This window comes from Acomys russatus, chromosome 23 (genome assembly GCF_903995435.1).
Source record: "Acomys russatus chromosome 23, mAcoRus1.1, whole genome shotgun sequence".
In the NCBI taxonomy this organism is placed as follows: Eukaryota; Metazoa; Chordata; class Mammalia; order Rodentia; family Muridae; genus Acomys; species Acomys russatus.
In genome coordinates, this window is record NC_067159.1 from 7,188,074 (window position 1) to 7,212,748 (window position 24,675).

The 24,675-nt window shown below is 38.0% G+C and overlaps 1 protein-coding gene across 3 annotated transcripts in view; it reads right to left on the minus strand.

Annotated features, from left to right (window-relative positions):
- Nucleotides 1-24,675, minus strand: part of Magi3 (membrane associated guanylate kinase, WW and PDZ domain containing 3) — a 201,113-nt gene that overhangs the window by 84,661 nt on the left and 91,777 nt on the right. For all 3 annotated transcript variants that reach the window (XM_051165927.1, XM_051165926.1, XM_051165928.1), the window contains exon 2: nt 2,670-2,786. In XM_051165927.1, coding sequence (XP_051021884.1) covers nt 2,670-2,786 — 117 coding nt within the window. The remainder of the gene's footprint in view (nt 1-2,669; nt 2,787-24,675) is intronic.

Consider the following 24,675-nt stretch of genomic DNA (forward strand, 5'->3'; position numbering starts at 1 on the left):
GAAATTTTTAGACATTTCAATTTATGAGTAAGCTAAGAAGTTCTATTAAACTCTGAAAGGCTGCAACTCCTTGGACCCTATGAATTAAAACTATTTAGATTGTAGCTTCTTTCCAGGACAAAATATCACACTGAGAAAAAAGTGCACATCTGTGATAATAAAGCAAACTAAAAGGTAACAAATTAAAGGGGCAGATGGCAGTAAAGACAATAGTCTTGGAAGGCACATCTTTATCTTTCTATAATGTATTTTAACAAGGGAAAGGGAAATTTTAGATCGATGCAACTTAAAAACATTATCCTGTAAACTCCACAACATAGTTAGAATTAGAAAACATAATTAGCATTATAGCCTCTTATATAACTGACGTCCATTAACTATCCAGTCCTTCCTCATTTTGTTCTCTTGTGATCTTGGTCGTGGGTAAGAATATATTCATTCAATAATCAAAGTACAGACACAATTTGGAGCTACACAGTTTCATTCTAAATGGCTATTCAAACTGCATAGAAGTTCACTGAGATGTACAGACTGGGTCTGGTTGGTTTTGGTGAATGATTTTTTTTTGCAAGATTTTTAAAATAAAGTTTTTGTGTAGAAAGAACAAGAAATGATAATATTAGATGAGGAGGAAAGATGGAATGTAAAAGAAAGACACATGAGTCTTGACAGAGAATGTAAATCCAGCTCTATAATTTCAACTCTGTTGTGTTTATCTTTTTTTTTTTTTTTTTTTAGATCATTGGATAAAGCTGTAATTGAGAGTGAAAGCGAAGCTCCATAGCTATAGGATGGCCACCCTAACTATATACAAGTTATTGACACACAACTAGGAAGGGACTGGGCAAGTATTTGTTTGAATGGCTACCTTAATCTAGCTCCATGCTGTTTTCATTTTAGTTCATTCAATAAAGTGATGTCATAATAAATAAAGTGCTATCCTGAGATGTTCAACAGACATAACACTAAGTTACTTAAGAGGGAATAAAAATCATATTTCTATAAAACCTGTGTGGCTGTTCTATTCTACATCACATGCCTGCATCCATGTTTTCAGTGAAATTCTAGTAGCAACTAACTAAGGTATGCTATGCTCCGTTTAAGTACAAAAATCTGAGGATCAGCAGCATTAACTTGCCTAAGTTGAATTTGGAAGTCAAGGTTCCAAATTCTTTTATTTCACTCTTTGCTACTACATAATGCTCTTTGTTAGGAAAGAAATAGGGAAGCTGAAGAAGAGAAGATAACCAAAGCCAAGGATCTAAGTACAGAGGGACTGTGATTTTGAAACTATAATAAGGAGTCTTTGGTGATAGACTGGTCATTATGTAAGAGTAAACAAAAGAAAAGGCAACCAAAAATTCCAGAATAAATGGCAGTATCCAAAAGAGCCTACAAATACATTGAAAAGGAAAACTGTGGTAGTTTGAATGAAAAAGATACCATAGACTCATATATTTGAATGTTTGGTGTCCAGCTGGGAGAACTTTTGGGGAAAATTAAGAGGTGTGATCTTGTTGGCAGTCACAGGGATGAGTCTGAGGTTTCAAACGCCCAGGTCATTCAGACAGCTCTCTCTCTTCCTCTGCTTTGTGGGTAAGACGCCAGCTGTTAGGTACTACTCCAGCACCATGCTGCCTGCCAAGTGCCATACTCCCTTCTTTAATGGTTACAGACTAACTCTCTGAAATGGTAAGTAAGCTCCGATTAAACATTTTCTTGCATAAGTTGCCTTGATCATGATGTCCCTTCATAGTAGAATGCTTTCACATGTGTTTTATTTGTTTATTGCTTTTTATTCTTCCCGAGACCCACACAAACTAAAGTCAAAACTAAGCACATATGACTTCTCATTACATATTAAAAACAAAAATCGCCAACACAGATTCTGTATTAAGACTAATAACTAGATTAAAAAATCAAAATAGATTACACACAGAAGGCAATGTGTGCTTCCTTCCCTCACTGGGGATGGGGTAGTCTTTAGTGAATAAGGCATTGGCTTTTTTGGGGAGGGGGGTTAAGAATAGGTAGATAGGTGCTGTAGCAATGACTCAGTGGTTAAGAGCAGTGGCTGCCCTCCCAGGGGGCCTGGGGTTGATACCCAGCACATACATGACATCCCCAGCTAACAACCACCTGTAATGCCACCCGCAAGAGATCTGACGCCCTCTTCTGCCTTCAGAGGACGTATTTTTAATTGTTTGTCATCACTTTGTTCAAAGACACAATATGGAATCTTCTATTTTTTTCTACTTAAAATTGACCACATACAGGCTTCAGAAGAATTTTCTCCTCATTCAATTTTTGTTTTCACTCTTTAACTTTGTCACAATCTCACACAAAATGTATTTTTCATACTTAGTGTATGTACATGTGTGTTTTTGTGTGTACATGCATGTATGTGTGCATGCATGTGTGTGTGTGTGTGTGTGTGTGCATGCATGTATAAGTACATGTGTGGCATATATGTGGACGTCAGGATAACTTATGGGAATTGGTTCTTTTATCCACCAGGTGAGTTTTGGAAATCATACTCAGACTTGGCAGCAAGTGCTTTTACCCATTGCTCAAATCTTTTTTTATAAATACTTCCTTAAATTATTTCTAGATATTTAATTAAATGAAGATATTTCTGTCTCATTGCTCTTATGCTATCATGTACTTACATGGGATGGTTCTTAAGTAGAGATTATCTCTGATGACTTGCTGTAGTTTGTGGTCAATTGATCCTTTCTGAAACTGGAGACTCAGGTAATGTCGCAAATCTTTATTTATGACTTTGCCTACAAAAGAAAAAAAGGCAGAAAACTAGATATAACTATTAGATATTCATTTAAATATATAAAATAGTGATCAAATATCTTTATATCATTTAGCTAATAACATGACAAGGAAATTAGTATCTGACCTATAAGAATTTAAGCAATACCAAATTATTATAGCTACTGAAATTAAAATAAATGGCTATAATATAATGTGGGTATACTGTTATGAGACAGGAGAACATATAAAGCAGAGAATATGATGAACATTCAAAGTAATTTCATTCAGTCTCATAGCTTTAAATACCATCAGATCCTAAAAGCTCCAAATTCAGATCCTATGTTCATCCTTAAGTTATCTTTACTTAACTCCACCTCACTCACATACACTGCAGATGACATATCTGGCGATTTCAGATAAGCACCTCAAATTCAAACAGACAAAACAAACTCCTCTACTTTCTCACCCAGCTTTCTCTTAGGACGTACCAGCACCCCCAACTAAAAGAACAAGCCTGAATCTAAAAGCCAGCGCTGGTTTCTTTTGCCACCTCTGCCTTCTAGGTCTACTTATTAGCAAATTCTGTTAGTTGTACTTCCAAATAATATGCCACTGCTCTCCATAGTCATCAAAGGCATCCTAACCTACCACTATCATTTCCCATGGGGAATTCTACCAAAAGCCTTCTAGTCAGCTTTCCCGCACCCATGTGTCTCAGTTCTTCCCCTCCCCCCGACAGTCTCTGGAGTGAGATATAAAACAGATTAGGTCAATGTTAGCATTGGGGACGTAAGATGCCCCCATTCTCACGGCTTTCTGTTGCACTTGGAATAAAATCAAACTCTTGCTCAGGATGCAGTAGGTCCCACATGTTCCAGCTTTGGCAATCTCTAATCCTGACTGACTCATTTTTAACTCCTGCTCTTTAATAAGGAGGGGGGTGGGGGAAACACGACTGGGACCTAGCAAAACAGTCAACTTGTTGATTAATATAGTGTGAGTAAGTAAGACAGTCAAATGTTTTCTATTTCTGGGGAGCATTTATAACAAAGACTGAAGTTTAAGTAAAAAGGTGGTGCAAACATTCTTCATCAGATAAGACCGTAAATAATTAGAAAAGATCTATGCTCTGCTAAGACCGATTATCTTACTGCAGAAGAAATGACTATCTGATACATTGTGTCTTATTTGGAACAACACACATAAAGGTTTCACAACAAAGGCTTCTGACAGACCTGTCATCCCTTTATCTACTATTCCATAACACTGCATCTCTCGTCTTTTTTGGTTCTTTTCTACTACATGTAAATACAAAGAACTACATGGGAAGATAGTAATATAACCAGGAAATCCATGTTTCTAAAGTTCAGAGATAACATTTAGGCCCTACTAATAAATACATAACCAAAACAACTCCTTTCTTTGTCCTCACAAAACAGCCACCGAGGAGGAGGAGAACCTCTGTGATTAAAACAAAGAACCCTAAATTATTTACAGTGATGAATACAGAACAACCCCTATCTTATAGGATGTTTTTTTCCAGGCATATAGGGTCCCACTAACCCATCCCAATTCAAAATCATATTGTCTTACTTTTTATTTATGCTCCAGTATGTGTTCATTGCTGAGTTCATTGCTGATAAACCCTAACACATAATCAATACTGCTTAATACTCACTGAACAAAAATCAACCTGATGAGTTTATTAAATATTTTTACAATGTGGTAACAGGTGTCTTGAGTTCTTTGTAAATATTAGACAAAAGCTTTGGAGGATTGCAACTACATGGCTGAAAGTGAGATTTTTGGGTAGACTTTTTGAGTGAATAGAAAATGTGTCTACTTCTTTTTCATTTAAAACAAAAACAAAGGTGCCAATATCCAAAACATGGCTTACCAACATATCTTCAGGAAAAGGTCTGGTCTTGATAAAAAGGAAATACGGGTAAAACTAAAAACATATTTGAGTCAACACTTTAACTTATAATTTCCTTTTCTTAAACTCAAAATTTATAAGATATGGCATAATTTAGTAATAACTATAAAATGCTTAAAGCCTACATTAGATTTTGAATTATAAAAATAATGTCTTTTAGCTTAGAGATAATTAAAAGATAAAATCACAATAAAGTCCGAAATCACAAATTATCTAGCATGATGAATTTTATTAAAGAAAAATAGTTAACCCAACTCTTATTTTAAGGGCCTTTGAGATGTTAAAAACCTGTTAGAACAGAAAAGGCTAAATTTAAAGATAATGCCCATAATTATTAGAGTTGGAATCATATTCCATTTTTACCATCCATTTCTTCTGGGATGGGAAGTTACAAAGAAAATGATCAGAGATAATTCCATTAAAAATTGGCATTTTATTTAAAATGTGCAACTAGAGGCTGAAGGCAGACTTCTTGTTTAACACCATTAAAACTGAAAATAATATCTGCAACTATATTTAGAAGCTATTTTTTGTTCTTATTTTATGTGTTTAGCCTGCATGTATGTATGTCCACCACATGTGCCCTGGTGCTGGAAGAGACAAGAAAAGGGTCTCAGATCTCCTGGAACTGGAGTTATGGATGGTTATGAGCCACCATGTGAGTGCTGGGAACCAAACCAGGGCCCTATGCAAAAGCAGTGGGTGCTTTTAACTGCTGAGACAACTCTCCAGTCCCTCCATCACTGCTTTTTGACAGTCAAGACAAAATATTGTAAGCATCAATGAAATTTTGATAATGAAAATTTAATAAAACTGAGTTGACATTATTTAAGAACAACAATTGCTATTAACATATTCTAGATACAGCATTTGTCATAGGTTTCCTTGTCTCCAGAAACTAAAAGAATTTTCTAAAGAATGAGGCATATGATGGTTCTTATGTACTCTCGGAGAATGTTTTTAAAGATCTTACATGGGTAGCTTACTAGTGATTACCAGATGGCTAACAAAACCATTAATCTTCAAGGACACTGTTGTGTGGCAGGGATGGCTTGGCAGCTAAGAGAGCACTTGTTGCTCTTGCAGTCGCCCTCATGGTGGCTCACAGCTGCCTGAAATTCCAGTTCCAGATCCCAAGGCCTCTTAATGACTTCTGTAGGTACTGCATGCACCTGATGTATATAATATATACATGCAGGTCAAACACTCATACAAATAAAATTAGATAAATCTAAAAAAAAAATTAAAGACACTGAACACATCTATATAAGATTAGTCTCTCCCTCTCTCCCTCCCCCTCCCCTCAGGTTAGTTCACAGAACCTTGACATTTCAAGAGCTTGGAAAACATCTACTGGGGCTAATGTGAATGTTGTTAAACAGAAGATTCTTCCTATGTGAACATTCTTACCTAGCCACCTTTCGCTTTAAGAATTATTACTCTTTGGCTTGATTTTATGAATAGTGAAACTGGTTTATGAGATTTAAAAATATATACATTAGTCAAATAGTTTGGCTAGATGGGTGTCTATAACTGATATTTCAGTTGTATGGGGGAAAAAATCCAGGCACTTAAGTTTCAACGAACAACTCAATCAGGAATTCACAACTACAAATCACAGCAACTGGCTATATGCAAACTATGATTCACCACCAGGTCTCATTGAGAAATCAGTGAATACAGCAACTGGCTATTGTTTGGCTAAAGCCTGAGTCCTGCCGGCGTGGGTTCAGCATGCACCCCACTGTACAGCAATCTACCCACACCTCATCAGACTTCTGACAGGACAGTAAAGAGACGCTGTCAACTCCTTGCTAAAGTCAAGATACAACATGTCTTCACTATTTTCTAATTCAGAAGCAATTATAAAACTGAGGGGGAGGGGAAGAATAAAAATGAGGTCAGTTGGGCATGTCTTCTTCGAAATTCATATTGATTCATGGTGATAAGCCATTCCTTTCTAAATACTTGGACTTTGTTTTTATATAATCTCTTTAAGTTTTGTAACAGTTCAGATTATAGTAGGGCAACAGACTTGTGTTTTCACAATCTATAGAGCACTGCTCTCTTTTCCAGCCTCCCAGTGCTTCTTTAACATTCTCCTCCATGGGGGAGGGGGCCCCCGCTGCAGGAGGTGGATTACAATAATTCTGAGGTTATGTCTGAGCCTCTAACTACAGAAGCCAATTCATTTAAGTTTTCTCAATAGTTTAGGCTGGCCCCCAATCTACCAATAGTTTAGGCTGGCCCCCAATCTACCAATAGTTTAGGCTGGCCCCCAATCTACCAATAGTTTAGGCTGGCCCCCAATCTACCAATAGTTTAGGCTGGCCCCCAATCTACCAATAGTTTAGGCAATCTACTATGAAGAAGGCGGTGATTTTGAACTTCTGATCCTCTTACTTCTGAGCGCTAAGATTACAGGTCTGTAGCATCATGACTGGCTTATCCCATGCTGAGAATGGAATGCACTCTACCAGATGAGCTACTTCCTTGTTCCTCTCTAAAGTGTTGAAAATATAAATCCATTTAAAGGAAATTATACTCTTAAAACAGATTAATATATGTGCAGCTTTATATGTGTATCTGTATGAGTCTCCATGCACCACATGGGTGCAGGTGCCCTGGCCTTAGATTCCCTCAAACTCGAGTTCAGTGGTTGTGAGCCGCCTCTAAATTAAATCTGCCCCCACTGCATAACAGATGTGTGGCATAATGCCGAGCTCTCCTCTTTCATATTATTTTAGCTTATACTATTGGAAAAGTAACTTGTTCCTTCAAGGTTTATCATCTATTTATTTGCTTGTTTTGTTGGTTTGGTTTGTTTTTGATACAAGGTCTCTCTACACAAGCCTTGGCTGTCCTGAAACCCACTATGTATATTAGGTAGATCTTGAACTCACAGAGATCCACCTGCCTCTGCCTCCTGAATACTAGGATTAAAGGTGTGCGCCACCATGTGCGTGCCAGCTTCCTTCAAGATTAGAGTAGAAGCAAAAAGGGATGGCATAAGGTGGCTCAGTGGAAAGAACTTGCTAGGGTGCAGGCTATGAGTTTAATAACCCCCCACTCCGAAAGGGGCACTTCTTTTTCTCCAAGCAATGGGTCTGTCTGTTCATTCATGATGTTCTTCAAGTATCTTTGCTCCTTTTGAGCTTTGGTCTTGAGAAGGAAAATGTTTACAGTATTACTTGGAGACAGGACTCACTATATAATCCAGGCTATCTAAATTCCTTTGTTCCTAGATTGGCCTCTCTAATACTAAAATTATAGGTGCACATCATCATAGGCAGACCATACATTTATTTTTAAACCCTATTATGACTGTGTGATAATTATTAGTCCTTTTTCATCTATCGAGTGTTGGTTAGTCACACCAACTCGAGTGGCAGGGAAAGCCTTCCTGGCTGTGGATTTCCTTTGTATACTTTGTAAACTGTGTAAACCATCAAAACAGGAAAGTGGTCAGGTCCCCTGCCTGAGGGGTCCATCCAGGTCCTGCCCCCAGACTTCCCTAATGGCCCTGACATTTTCTAATAGCCATAATGGTCATTCTCAGGCCAGAGGCAAAAAAAAAAAAAAAAAAAAAAGGCCAGATCCCACCCTACCAAAAAATTCCCACTAATCCCAGAACAGGAAAACCCACCAATCCCTGACCTCTTCCATGCTCAGGATTTGAAATCTCACCACACACACCAGAAATGCTATATCATGCCTGTTTCTGCTCAGTTCCCTGCTGTTTCTCACCCAATCAGAGGCAGCCACCTTCCTGGGGCTTTCCCTCCCAACACATTCCTACTGTGAGGTTTGTTGTAGAGTGTGACTTTGTGGTACTCCTTGGCTCCTGAGTGCCAGGACACCTTTCCCTCCAGAGCCACACCACTTACATCGATCACAAGCTTCCTTTCAGAAAGTGCCACCACCATTCTGTTCACATCCATAAGAATGTTTTATAATTTTTCTTAACCTTGAACTTGTATATAGTGATGTTAGAAACTTCTACAATACAGCCTTCTTTTCCTTGAAAAGAAAGGGTGGGTGTGCTCATTCTTCAGTTCTCTCTTATAGCAATGTCCAACAGACAACTTTGTGGATTCCGTTAAGTCAACATTATAAACACTAATTAGTCATTTCTCATTAGACCTAGATTCATACTACCAGCGTAATTTATTAATTCTTCTACATTGTGAGTTAGGGAAGGCCTCATGAAAGTGTGTGTGTGTGTGTGTGTGTGTGTGTGTGTGTGCGCGTGCGTGCGTGTGTGTGCGTGTGTGTGTGTGTGTGTGTGTGTATTTACTATTAGGTTAACTGGCTCCTCAAATCAAAACAATGAACTCCAAAGACACACAAAGCAAACTGTAGTCTATTTGTAAAACTGTTTTTAAAAGTATTATTTTCCATCCAAGAGATTAAGGGCACCATGCAAAGAAGAAATTTGAGGATAATACGCATTGAAGAAAGAGAAGATATCAGACTCCAAGGCCCAGAAACTATTCTCAACAAAATCATAGAAGAAAATTTCCCCAATCTAAAGAAAGAGATGCCTATAAACATACAAGAGGCCTACAGAACACCAAATAGAACTGACCAGAAAAGAAAAAGTTCCTGTCACATAATAATCAAAACACAAAACATACAGAACAAAGAAAAAATATTAAAAGCTGCAAGGGAAAAGGGCCAAATAACATTTAATGGCAAACCTATCAGAATTACACCCGACTTCTCAGCAGAGACCATAAAAGCCAGAAGGGCCTGGACAGAGATCCTGCAAACCCTAAGAGACCACAGATGCCAGGCCAGACTACTTTACCCAGCAAAACTATCAATAACCATTGATGAAGAAAACAAAATATTCCATGACAAAAACAAATTCAAACAGTACCTATCCACAAATCCAGCTTTACAGAAGGTACTAGAAGGAAAACTACATCCCAAAGGGTCAAGCTACAACCAAAACTACTCAGGAAATAGATAACTATACCATGGCAAAAACACAACTACACAAACGCTCGACTGGAAACAACATAAAAATTAAGACTCTTAACAGTCACTGGTCATTAATATCTCTCAACATCAATGGTCTCAATTCTCCAATAAAAAGACACACTCTAACTGAATGGGTGCATAAACAAGATCAAACATTCTTCTGCATTCAAGAAACACATGTCACCCATAATGATAGGCATTACCTCAGGGTAAAAGGTTGGAAAAAAATATTCCAAGCAAATGGTCACAAGAAGCAATCAGGCGTAGCCATTTTAGTATCGAACAAAATAGACTTTCAACCAAAATTAATCAAAAGGGATGATGAAGAACACTTCATACTCATCAAAAGTAAAGTCAACCAAGATGACATCACAATTCTGAATTACCAAATTCATTCTATGAGGCCATAGTCTCATTGATACCTAAACCTCACAAAGACTCAACAAAGAAAGAGAATTTCAGACCAATTTCTCTTATGAACATCGATGCAAAAATACTAAATAAAATACTTGCAAAACGAATACAAGAACACATCAAAGATATCATTCATCATGACCAAGTAGGCTTCATTCCAGGCATGCAGGGATGGTTTAATATACAGAAATCCATCAATGTAATCCACCATATAAACAAACTGAAAATAAAAAAAACCACATGATCATCTCTTTGGATGCAGAGAAAGCATTTGATAAAATCCAACACCCATTCATGTTTCAAGTTTTAGAGAGATCGGGGATACAAGGCACTTTCCTCAACATAATAAAGGCTATATACAGCAAGCCAATAGCCAAAATCAAACTAAATGGTGAGATACTCAAGGAAATTCCTCTAAAATCGGCAACAAGGCAAGGCTGCCCACTCTCTCCATATCTCTTCAATATAGTACTTGAAGTTCTAGCCAGAGCAATAAGACAACAAAAGGAGATCAAGGGTATCCAAATGGGAAAGGAGGAAGTCAAATTATCCCTATTTGCAGATGATATGATAGTGTACATAAGTGACCCTCAAAATTCCACCAGAGAACTCCTACAGCTGATAAACACCTTCAGCAAATTGGCGGGATACAAAATTAACTCAAAAAAGTCTGTAGCCTTCCTATATACAAATGACAAGCTTGCAGAGGAAGAAATTAGGAAAACCACACCCTTCACATTAGCCACAAGCAATATAAAATATCTAGGAGTTACTCTAACTAAGCAAGTGAAGGACTTGTTTGAAAAAAATTTCAAAACTCTGAAGAAAGAGATTGAAGATGACCTGAGAAGATGGAATGATCTTCCTTGCTCATGGATCGGGAGAATTAACATAGTAAAAATGGCCATCCTACCAAAAGCAATCTACAGATTCAATTCAATCCCTATCAAAATACCTACACAATTTTTTAAAGACATTGGAAGTTCAATTCTGAACTTCATATGGAAAAACAAAAAACCCAGAATAGCTAAAACAATCTTGTACAATAAAAGGTGCTCCGGAGGAATCTCCATACCTGATCTCAAACTGTACTATAAAGCAATAGTAATTAAAACAGCATGGTACTAGCACAGCAACAGGCTGGTTGATCAGTGGAATCGAATCAAAGACCCAGATATGAATCCACACACATATGGCTACTTGATTTTTGACAAAGAAGCCAAATCTATTCAATGGAAAAAGGATAGCATGTTCAACAAATGGTGCTGGTCTAACTGGAGGTCTATGTGTAAAAAAATGCAACTGGATCCATATTTGTCACCTTGCACAAAACTCAAATCCAAGTGGATTAAAGACCTCAACATAAAACCGGAGACACTAAGTCACTTAGAAGAAAAAGTGGGGAAGAGCTTGGAACATATTGGCACAGGAGACAACTTCCTGAACAGAACACCAACGGCCCAGGCCTTAATGTCAACCATTAATAAATGGGACCTCATGAGGCTGAGAAGCTTCTGTAAGGCAGGAGACACTGTCAAGAGAACAAAGCGACAGCCTACAGACTGGGAAAAGATCTTCACCAACCCTACATCTGACAAAAATCTAATATCCAAAATATATAAAGAACTCAAGAAATTAAACACCACCAAACCAAATAACTCAATTGAGAAATGGGGCTTGGAACTAAACAGAGAATTCTCAACAGAGGAGTATCAAATGGCTGAGAAACACTTAAAGAAATGCTCAACCTCCTTAGTCATCAGGGATATGCAAATCAGAACAACTCTGAGATTCCATCTTACAACCATCAGAATGGCTAAGATCAAAAATTCAAGCGACACCACATGCTGGCGACGATGTGGGGAGAGAGGAACACTCCTTCATTGCTGGTGGGAATGCAAACTAGTACAGCCACTTTGGAAAGCTATCTGGTGCTATCTCAGAAAAATGGGAATAGGGCTTCCTCAAGACCCAGCTATTCCACTCCTTGGAATATACCCAGAAGATGCTCCAGCACACAACAAGAAAATTTGCTCAACCATGTTCATAGCAGCCTTATTCATAATAGCCAGAACATGGAAACAGCCTAAGTGTCCATCAATAGAAGAATGGATAAAGAAACTGTGGTACATATACACTATGGAATACTACTCAGCTATTAAAAACAAGGAATTCCCGAAATTTGTGGACAAATGGATTGAGCTAGAAATGATCTTAATGAGTGAGTTAACCCAGAAGCAGAAAGACTCAAATGGTATATACTCACTTATATCTGCATACTAGCCCAAGGGGCATGTCCCATGAAAGCCTTCACTTACCAGGAAACTGGGACAGAGGGGAGGACATCCTATTGGGACTCTAGATGAGAGAAGCATGGGAGAATAGCAAAGTAAAAGGATCCAGAGGGTCCTAGAAACCTACAAGTAGAACATTGTGATAGGCAGATTTGGGCCCAGGGGTCCTGCTCAAACTAAGGCACCAGCCAAGGACAATACAGGCAGTAAACTTTAAGCCCCTACCCAGATCTAGCCAATGGTCAGAACATTCTCCACAGTTGAGTGGAGAGTGGGATATGAGTTTCTCATGTACTCTGGTGCCTCACATTTGACCATGTCCCCTGGAGGGGGAGACCTGGTAGCACTCAGAGGAAGGACAGCAGGTTGCCAAGAAGAGACTTGATACCCTATGAGCATATACAGGGGGAGGTAATCCCCCTCAGGAACAGTCATAGGGGAGGGGAATAATGGGAAAATGGGGGGAGAGGGAAGAATGGGAGGATACAAGGGATGGGATAAACATTGAGATGTAACAAGAATAAATTAATAAAATAAAATAAAAATTTTTTTAAAGTATTATTTTCTAGATAATCAGCATACAGATTTTTCATAGTAAAATACATTGTGGCACAAAAGTTTAATACATATTTTTAAAAGAACAACTTATACATCTTCAATGCTTTGTGCTTGTTCCCAGGTAGCACTGTGTTAGGAGGCTATGAAAGCTGAAAGAAAGGACCTGGCGGGTAGGAGCAGGCCCAGAAGGCTCTGTGAAGGCTGTGGTCTCATTGCTCTGTATCCTAGTTCACCACAGTATGAGGTGCCTCCACCCACTCACCGTTATGAACTTGCATATGCCTTCCCTGGCCTGATAGATTGAGAATCCCTTGAAACAATGAATCAACCCAAATCTTACCTTTAGTTCTGTCAAACATATTAGTCACAATGACACAAAGATAAGTAATTACATATAATTAGTACCAAAACTGGGGTTGCTGCTGCAGTCAGTCTGGCCTTTTGGTTCACAGGCCTTGGAACTAGTTTGGGAGAAGATGATGAAAGAGTCTGGAGTTGTGGGCCAGAGAAGTTCTAGAAGGCTGTGGGCAGCTTACAGCTGAGAGCTCTAAAGACCAGAATACAGATTTAAAATGCCAACAATGAGGACTGGAGAGATAATGGCTCAGAGGTTAAGAGCACTGACTGCTCTTCCAGAGGTCCTGAGTTCAATTCCCAATAACCACATGGTAGTTCACAATCATCTCTAATGTGATCTGATGCCCTCTTCTGGCCAGCAGGTGTACATGCAGACAGAGCATTGTATACATATTAAATAAATAAATCATTTTAAAAAATGCCAACAATGAAGAGCAGACTTCTGAGGTTTCCAAATTCTGTCATTCTATTAAGAACGTTACTGGGAATTAGAGACCATTCTTGCTATATTTTGGCAAAGAATCTGTCTACATTCTGCCCACACCCTAAAAACCTGAGTAAAGTTGAATTTAAAACTAATAGATTAACTTACTTGGTAGATGAAATTTCAAAACATAATAAAATTCAGACTACAGCTTGAGTATTGGGGTTGTTTAGCAGGTGGGGTTTTTTTTTTTTTGTTTGTTTGTTTGTTTTTTACAATGAAACTCAAGAGTAAAGAGCAGAGCAGAAAAATGTGTAAAACTGATGCTTGGCCAGAAAAGCCAGGTGGTGGTGGTGGTGCATGCCTTTAATCCCAGCACTTGAGAGGTACTTCCAGGAGAGCCAGTGCTATACAGAGAAACCGTCTCAAAAAACAAAAATGAAAATAAAAATAATGCAAGTACAAGCAAAGTGACATAGTGATTAAAAAATTAAAAAGTAGTCTTACACTTTGTACTGGAACTTTAGGAATTGGGGAGGAAAAAAAAAAGAAAAAAAAAAAGATACTCTACCCACTGAAGGCTCCAGGATGTAAAGCTGAAACCCTATTTGAAAACAGCATGTTGCTGGGTCCTTTGTTGGAAAGAGCGATCTTGGGAAATGTTTTACCAGGCTCAGCTACCTAGACAAAGGCTGTGGCAGCCGTGGTTGAAGGGACCCAGCTACTTCTCAAGTCGGCAGCAGAACCTGGCATTGTCCATATGACATTGGGTTTTGCAGGCATGCAGATTACAACAGCTAGAAAATCAAGGATACTTACACTAAAGTTTTTTAGAATAGCTGGGGAGGCCAGGAAATGTTTATCAAGGTTAGATCCCATGTACCGAGCCTCTAAGCTGACCATACATGAAATTAACAGTCCAAGTTACAATATAATTCTCAGGATGTTACAGGAACATGGATATCTTCTAAGGAAAGCGGCAGTTACCAAGTGGAGTCTGCCCAATAGGCAAGTCGTATGCACTACAGGCAGGCTGGCAGAAGTTGCCCAAACTTGCTGGAGCATGGCTGCTATTTCTGCATGCTCCCATACCAGAAATGAAACTACAGAATTCACACCTTGCTGAGCCTTAGTCTTGCTGTGGCCCAATGTTTCTTTGCTCTACTCTCATTCTTCCATTTGGGATGGGATGGAAGAACATGACTGTTTTTAATCTAGTGGTTTATAGCTAAGGGTTTACCCTTGAGATTCAGAGATTTTGGACTTTGGAATGATACTGGAACAGAGATTGGAGGAAGTGAGAGAAACCCTATGTAGCCTGCTCTTGAAGAATCCACTCAAGCTGCAACTGAGTTCCAGGGTTCCACAGACTGAGCATAACCTTGCCACAATAACTTAAAAGGACATCTAACAAAGACAGGTCTGACACTAAAGCCTTTCATAAATTAACAACTGCATACATCTTTTCTAGCTATCTCCACATTCCTTATATTTGCTCAAATGCCATTTCATTATTTACGTTGCTATCTCCAATCTATAAGAGTGTATTCAAAGTTACAAATTTAGAAGGTTGTTATCTGTACAGCTAACACTAGGCCATTCTCATTATGGCAAGCAGGACAATAATGAACTTTGAAAATAGTTAATTAAATTCTTGTCCAGGCCTATGTGTGAAGAGTATTAAGTGCTCGCGAATCTCTTGAGGCATTTCAGTTTTGGAAAAAGTTAGTTCTGTTCCAATTTATAGGTTTGAGACAAAAGAAACAAAAAAATCAAACAAATACAAGCTGAAGCAATGTTGACATCTCCAGCACAACACTAAAAGCTACCTTACCAGCCAAGAGAGTCTTCTGCCCTGTCCCAAAAAAACTATGAAAATTTATAGGTACTAAGAGACTGTTTGTATAGGTTTCCCTTTGGTTACTTGTCTCCAAAATATATATTATTTTCACCATATCTAGGTTAAACTACAAACATTTTTCTTTTTTCTGAAACTTCAGTCAATTGATAAGCTATCAAAATAAAATCTGTATTTGTAAAATACAATTAAAGGAATTTTGGGCAAGATGGTTAGAACAAAACCATCATATATTTTGTTTTAAAAGTTGCATTTCTGGTGCACACTTTAATCCCAGCACTTGGGAGGCAGAGGCAGGCGGATCACTGGGAGTTTGAGGCCAGCCTGGTCTATAAAGCGAGTTCAGGACAGCCAAGGCTACATAGAGGAACCCTGTGTCGAAAAAACAAAACCAAAAACAAACAAACAACAAAAGTTGTATTTCAGGAACACTGAAGTAAAATAGAACCTTCCCACTAGAACAGAAAAAAAAAAGTAATAACAAAAACTGGCACTCTCTCTTAAACTTTTTGATGTGGTTATGTAAATTTAATTTTTTAATCAGTATTTTAAAAATGCTACCCTGAGGTTATTTACATTTTTTCTTTGACACTCACATTCAGAATCACTAACAAACATGTCATAATGCCAGATCACTGATGTCTGGTTGGCACACCAATACCTGAGTCATAGTCTTCATGTTTCATCCTTTATACAGAAGAGTACAAAGCCATCTATTGTGTCCTGTCATTTCTGTGAAAACAGAATAATTGGTTTGGCTATTTTTGCAAATCAAAGTTATCTGCTTCAACAAAATGTCAAAGACCTGAGGTGAAAGATCTATTGCTGATATAGCATTACCACATTAGATTAAAAGGTAGGATCAGATGCATTCAAAGTCTTAATCCAAAAAGATGAGAACTGAAAAGGTAATCCGTGACAGAGGCTCTCTTATGTAAATGATTCCAACTTCTTGGTTCAAGCAGTAGTAGGATGTTATTAATTAACCACAACCACAGGAGAAATTCAACAGGGTCTTTTCCTCTGGTACTTTCTAAAAATAAGAACTTGTGCCAATCCTTAGAAATTTTCTAAAGTGGGCAGCGAAAGGTTATAAAAAATTGTATAAAATTGTACTTAGGAGGAGGACAGGTGTGTCCCAGAGTTCAAAGCCATACTGGTCAACAGAGCAAGCTCCAGGACAGCCAGGGATACACAAAGAAACCCTGTCTGGAAAGTAATAATAATAAAATAATAACAGCAACAAAACAATAATACTTTGAAAATTATAGTTCAAAAGTAATCTGACTCCCTAAAAATCAACTCATTCAATAAATAAAATGTTAAGTATCTCCCTGCTATATCTAATCACTATGTCTACCACATGTAAAAGTTTTTTTTCCACTTATTTATTTATTTAATCACTTTAAAGCCTGATCCCAGGCCCCTCCCTCCTCTCCTCCCAGTCCTACCCTATCCCACCTCTCCTTAGCCTCCGAAAAGGGGAAACCCCTAAGGGTTAGCAACCCACCCTAGCACCTCAAGTTGCAGCAGGACTAAGTGCATCCTGTCCCACTGAGGCCACATAAGCCAGTCCAGAGCCAAAGGCAGCAAAAGAGTCAGAGACAGCCCCTGTTGCCATTGTGAGGGGACCCACATGAAGAACAAGATGCACACTTGCTACACATGTGTAAAGAATGATTACAAATATGACTGTATAAAATCATCAGTTCAAGACCTGGAAGAGAATCTTCTAGGCAATATGACAATATACACCACTTTGACAAAACAAAACAAAATTAAACCTATCACTCCAATGAGAAAAAATAATGAAAAACAGATTTTTAGAAAGTTATTTAGAAATTTTTAAAATTTTTAACAAATGTATGTGTATTCAAATATCAGATACAAAAAATTAAAATAATTTATATTACTTTAGGACAATACAAGAGGTATCTATAGACAACTCTCTAGTCTATAAACCTAGTATATTTTTCAGAGTCTGACAGAAAGTAGAAGACTCCACTGACACTCACAGTTTTCATGACTTACGTGCAGAGGGAGCTCAAGGAGGAACACATTGACCCAACCTTGTTATTTTCCTTCTGCCCAAGGTTCTTTCCTGACTGGGAGGTGTGATGTGTGTAGGCAAAGCTACTTTAAAAATGCAGATCAGAGTAACTGAAAGGAATAGCACATGTTGATCTACATAAGGGGTGCACTGCTCCTACAAGATAGCCTGCTATTCACCATTAGCTCATCCTGTTGGAGAGGGAACCAAAGGCATAGCCACTACCACCTACCACGTTCCAAGACCTAAAGAGCAGAAACCAGAAAAATTCAGAGAAATTCCCATCTTAAAGAGTATCAGCCTTGGCTCTAGCTCTCACTCTACTTCCTCAGATATGAGCAGGTAAATAAGGCCTATTGTCATCTACATCAAATTAGAGGATGGTAAACAAGACAGAGATTTAAAAAAAAAAAAAGTAACACAAGCAAAGAAATATCAAGACCAGCCCTATACATTCAAAGGGCACATAGCTGTTAAGAACACTTGCTGGGGCTGGAGAGATGGCTCAGTGGTTGAGAGCACTGGCTGCTCTTCCAGAGGACCTGTGTTCAATTCCTAGCACCCACATGGCAGCTCACAACTGTCTGTAATTCCTGCTCACAGTTTCTGACTCCCTGACACATGCAGGCAGAACACCAATGTACATTTAAAAAATAAAAAATAAAAAAACAAACGTGCTGCTCTTCTGGACCTGAGTTCAATTCCCAGTACCACTGTCAGGCAGCTTACAACCTCCTGTAATGCTAGCTCCAGGTGATCCTACACCCTCTTTGTGGCCTCTCCAGCATCCTCACACAAGTACCATATTCTCACATAGACACCTGCAAATAAAAATAAAGCCTGAAAAACTGTAAGAGGTCATCATATATCTGATGCTTACAAAAATCTCAGATTACAGAATAACCTACAAACATTTTATTTTGAAAAATACATATTATATAGACTAGCCATGCTAGCCTGAATACACATCAGTGTTTAAAGAGATAGCTGCTATAATTGCCAGGGAAGAAGTCAGAAAAGTGAGATAATACCACCATTACTCTTTGGGATATTTCTTCAAATTGTATGTTAGCTACCACTGTCATAATCATTTAATAATCACTTGAAATGTGATTCAATCTACAATTAGGTTGTGGGGCTGTGATTATGTACCAATAGAAAATATGAGGTTAAAAAAATCTGTCCTAATTGTACTTTTGGTTGGGACAGCATAATACGGACTCAAAATGCCTCAAATTGAATAAAAGAGGGATGGAAAGAGTTGATTTCTAAAAATTAGTATTTTTTAAACCCTCAATATAAATAATTACAGAGATAAGTAAATATTTCAATGTCTTCCCACTGAGATACTATTGTTAATTTTGCAACCAAAAACATAAATACTTCAAAATGGGAGATAATCTGAGAACTGCTACCTGACTTTTGCAAAAAGTAGTGGGGAAAGTAGTATTTTTAAATTAAATACTAGATACATACATTTTATCATATTCTTATAAGCTTAGCTTCAAATTATGTAACAAAAGAAGTTTCTTAAAAATATCTTTTGGAATCTGTGAGATAGCTGAAGAGCACAGTTTCTTATTTGGATAAAAAGTAGCATTATAGGTCTAACCCAATAACTTACATTTGGGGGGCACCTTATACACACACACACACACACACACACACACACACACACACACACACACACAATCACTCCAGAGCCCTAATTTGAATAATTATGAAGAGGGAGGTTTGGAAGTAGTAAGACGTCAGGTGACAGCTTGGGGCATGTTGTTATGAAACACCAGTTAAATAGGCACATGTACAAATATCAAACCAACAGTTAAGTACAGCAACAGGTTCAGAGAAGAGATACACAACAACAGCTGTGAATCAGAGGTCTCTGGGTCACAAGGGATAAACTGACAAGAATCTAGCACACAGATATAGGAAACAATGTACTTTCACATACTGCTACAAGATGGTACATCTTTCTGAAAGACTTGGCAAAATTTATAACAACAGCATAGTATATTTACTTATAAGCCCCTCTGAAAAGTTCTTACAAAGTAATATTCACAAATGTAATATAAGATTCATATTTATCATAGCATTATAAATATAATAAGGAATTTAGATGTCCAGCTACAGAAAACTGATTAAATGACAATGAAACAGATCTTCAAATACCTATGCAAAATGCTGTCAAAGCATGTTGCTGAGCAAAACCAGGAAGCCAAATTAGTGTGCAGCACTATTTATGAATTAGGTTTCTTTTTTTTTTTTTTTTTTTTTAATTTTACTACTTCTTAAGATGGGCTTCATTATGTAGTCCAGGTTAGACTCAAACTCTTTTTTTTTTTTTAAAGATGTATTTATTTATTTATTACATAGTACTTTGCCTGCATGCATTCCTGTCCCCCAGAAGAGGGCATCAGGTCTCATTATAGATGGTTGTGAGCCACCATGTGGTTGCTGGGAATTGAACTCAAGACGTCTGGAAGAACAGACAGTGCTCTTAACCTCTGAGCCATCTCTCCAGCCCGAATTAGGTTTCTTATTCTTACAAAGACATATAAAATACATTCTAAAGTGTACTTATCTCTGAGTATCAAGACAATAAGGAATTTTTACTAAGCTTGTATATTTCCTATTGAGAAGTTTTATAATAAAAAAAGAAAAGAAAAGAAAAGAAAGTGTACTTAAAAAATAAATAAGTAAAGCGAGGGTGGAGAGAGCGCTCAGTCAGTAAAGTGCCTGCCTGAAGCATGAGACCCAGGTATCACCTAGCCCTGCACAAGGCTGTAGAGGTAGACATAGGTAAACCATGTGGGCTGACTTGTGAGCTAGCTTAGCCAATTTGGTAGGTTCTAAGCCAGTGAGACCCTGTCTCAAAAAACAAGGTGGGTGGTGTTTGCATTAATTTCTGCTGCTGCTGTGATAAAATATACCCCTCAAAACACACATGCACGTGCACGCGCATGCACACACACACACACCCTATAAAGGAGAAAATATTTTTTGTTTACAGATACCGAGGGAAGATATGGCAAGGAAGATATGACAGCAGACAGGGAGGCAAAGCAGGAGGAGCAGAAAGCTAGCTCATCACACTGAAACTCCACTCAGGAAGGAGAGGACAAGACTAGGCTTGGGAACTGGGCTATAAAACCTCAAGACTCATCCCCAGTGATGTACTTCCTCTAATTCCACCTCCTAAACGTTCCATAACCTTCCTAAAGCACGCCAATACCAACGGACCCTGTGCTCAAATACATAAGCCTATGGGGGACTTTTTTCTTTCAAACCACAGCAGTACCTGAGAAATGACACTCAAGGTTGACTTCTGACCAGTACATTTATGTACATATACATACAGTTCACCGTCACGCATGCACACACACAGCATAAATCAATGTGTTTTCTCCCTTTTTCTTAACTACTTAAAACTTAGAAAGAAACAATATAATCTTTAGGGTAAACAAAAACAGGTGACTACCAACTTGGCATAGTATATATAGATTTCAATTTCTTTCTTTTTTGTTAATTTTTTACATATACATTTATATTATTACACATATATACAATAAACTACCTACAGCAAGAAGAACCATGAAACAATAAGGAATTATATAACTGTTACATTCATAGTGTTTTGGTTAGTTGTATTGTGTAGTCTTGAAGAAAACGCATTTCTTATCTCGGTGCATCTAAAATTCTGGATTTCAAATTTTAGGCCTATGTAACTAGGACTATAATGTTAAAGCTGAGTATGGTTCCAGGATAGAGTAGTCAAGTTTGGCTGTCCTAAGCCTGCAATTACTAAAAAAAAAAAAAAAAAAAAAAGTGAGCAAGCCTATAACAGGTCCCCTAAAGAACTGGTCCAACCTGAACACAGGCATCATGAACTACGTGACACTTTGCAGTAAGTCACTGTAAGACCACAGCAGAAGGGTTCATCAGTTATGTACAAGAAAACTTAAGAGTAAAAAACAACAGCCTAACTCTAATGAAAATATATTCCATTTTTAAAAAACAGAAAGAAAATAAAGACACATGACATAAGCCAACCTCTCCCTAAAAGCAAATAAAACACAAGGATGATAAATACACACACACACACACACACACACACACACACACACACACACACACACACGCACGCATGCACGTGGGGGGGGGTGCTAGGGCAAGGGGGGGGGGGAGGGGGAGGGGGAGAGGGAGCGAGCATGCTGTGCTAGGTGCTAGGGATGAAATCATAAGGTAATAATGCCCTGGTGGCATAAATATCCCTGTTATAGCATCACAGACAAGTATAAACAATAATACACCTCCCAGTGAAGCACACACAAGTGCCCTGGAGACTGCATACTAGAGAAAGCTGGCTGGTCAGGATGGCTAGTTTCCACAGGCTGGAGCTACATAGGCAGAACATTAGTAAGGCGAGCAGCTTGCTGGGTGGTATGAGGATAAAAGCAGACTGGTAGGGATTATAGAACTAGAGTGATGGGTGGGAAGGTTAGGAAACAGAAGGTTTTACTTGTGACACTAGAATGCTAGACTAGTACTTATCTTCTATAGTAAACTCATTAAAATTTTACCAGAAGAATTAGATATGGTCAGACTTGTTTGCGATGGATTATTGGGGGGGGGGGCAGGTGGACTACTGTGGGGAGCCAAGGAAACCCTGAGTGAGTGAAGTTCTGAGGGAATGTGTTCACCTGGGCCTACGGTGTCCTGGACCACTGAAAAACCTCCAAAGCTTCATCCCTTGGGTGGAGTTCAGAAGAATGGCAAAGCTTTCCTTGGGGAGCCATGTACAGAAAATGTCCACCATAGCCTTCAACCCCTGGATGTTTACAGGCTGAAGGCTGCTGCCCTACAGAGTCTGCTCCTACTGAGATTGCTAACCATGCTGTCTGCATGCAGTGGTAGACCCTGAGCCTGGCTCCGATCTCTGTGTGGAACTGTGCTGCACGTGGCAGGATGCCAAGGCAAACAGAAGCCGCTGAGACCAGCACATGACAACTTTAGTCACTATCCATTTAACATGGGCAGTCGACGGAGTATCAGAAAAGTGGAAAATAGACTGGAGACACAGGAAGTAGACTCAAGAAACTCTACACCTGAGAAATTAACCAAACTTTGTAAAAGAAGTGCAATGGTTCAAAGTTATAAATTGTCTATGAAGAAGCAAACCAAAAAATAAAGTATATGAAGAAAACTTTGAACAATTAAAAAGAAACATGATTTTCAATTGAAATGCCAATTATACCCGCCTTCAAAAAAGAAAAACAATAGAATCATAGGCATGATTTAAATTATTTTGTTTTCTTAAGGAGAGGTTGATGTGAAATGCCTCTGAGAGTCTTACTCAAAATAACAAATATGATTGAAATAGTCAGTCAAGATAACTCCATGGTGAAAGACAGAATGATCTCTTTTTACTTCCCATGCTAGTCAGCAGAAAGACTTCCTCCAGACTTTTTGATGGTGGTGGTGCCTGTAAAGGAACGAATACATGCAGCAACACACGCAAACGAGCAAGCAAAGGAATCCCATCTCCCCTTTGTTTCTGAGCACAATAAAAGGAGCAACATAATGTTATATGATTTAAGTAAAAGAAATTGAAATTGCTGTTAACAAATGTTATCTTAACAATAATAAAAATAGATGTCACATGAGAAAAAAAATCTCTCACAAATAGTAATAGCAATGGATATAGGATTCAGCCACAATCCTAAGGCCGCCTTGTTTTTCATGATAAGAAGTCAAAAGTTACTGCTTTATAGAGTGGTATAAACTGACAAGAACTAGATTGGTACGGTCTACTCTAAGTTCAAGCAAAGATGGGTGTCAACTGATGCTTTTTCCTAGCTGCTGAAAACACCCATCAAGTCTATGGCTGCATCCTCTTGTTGCTGCTGTTACGGAGTGCATTCATAGTCACACCCTTAGAACTATTCTAAAATGCTATAAAAATAAGTACAGACAGGTCTGAACCACAATGGCCCAAACCAGGGTTTTTCTACAGTACCAAAGTAAGGTCGTTCATTAGAAACCACACTTTGAATTTTATTTCTTTCAGAGGCCAGTGAAAGGCAGTATACACTTGTGACGCTGGGCAGATGCAGAGGCAGTGAGCTGAACGGCCACTGAACTACAAAGGTGAAAATTTGATATTCTGTGCTGTTAAATTATGTCATAATATCAGGTGGATTAAATGAATCAAACTTAAAACAGGCTTACATCAGAGGTGTCTATTACCTATTTTGCCAAATTTTAAACTCAAAACCAAAATCAAGTCTACTATTTGCTACCCTCTAAGAGGGACTTAAATTTTTTTGGTAGGGACTATTAAGTTTGAATATTGTAGGTAAGCTTTACATATTATATTTTATTAAGACAGTATCATATCTTAGCAAACACTGAATTACATATGGAAGTTCATTTGGAGAACTTCCAGTTTGGCTTTTATATTCAGTTGTGTTCATTTCAGGAGTTAATGTTGTAATATTTTTAAATCATTCAAACCTCTTTTTTAACACAGCCCATGTCTCAAGGCGCTGTGGTATCACAACTCCTGCAAATAAAAAGACTCAAAAAAATGGCAGATAAATGCTAGTTCTCTTTTTTATGTTAGTTTTGTTTTTCCTTGTAGGTTTTAAATGAGTTAATCAAACACAAAAATATTTGTGGACAGCTAAAAAATCACCTTTCAATAATGAACAGTAAAACAAAAGGCCTTACAACTTCTGTTTGGAGAACACTGCAAAGAAATTGGAGGTCATTTACAATAAAAAAGAAAAATGTAAGGAAATGGACCTTACACTAAAAATTGAAAAGTGCCAAGAGAGCTAACAAAAGACACCAATCTTACTACAAGAAACTTGAGCAAGGTCTGAGTGCCTACTTACAAACTAGCAGATGCTCACCATCAGTCATTTATTTTCTGCATATTATATAATTTCTGAAACTTTAAAATTTTTAGAGCACAGTATATTAAGAACTTAATTTTAATTTTTTTGAAATAAGTATTTCAGGCAATAT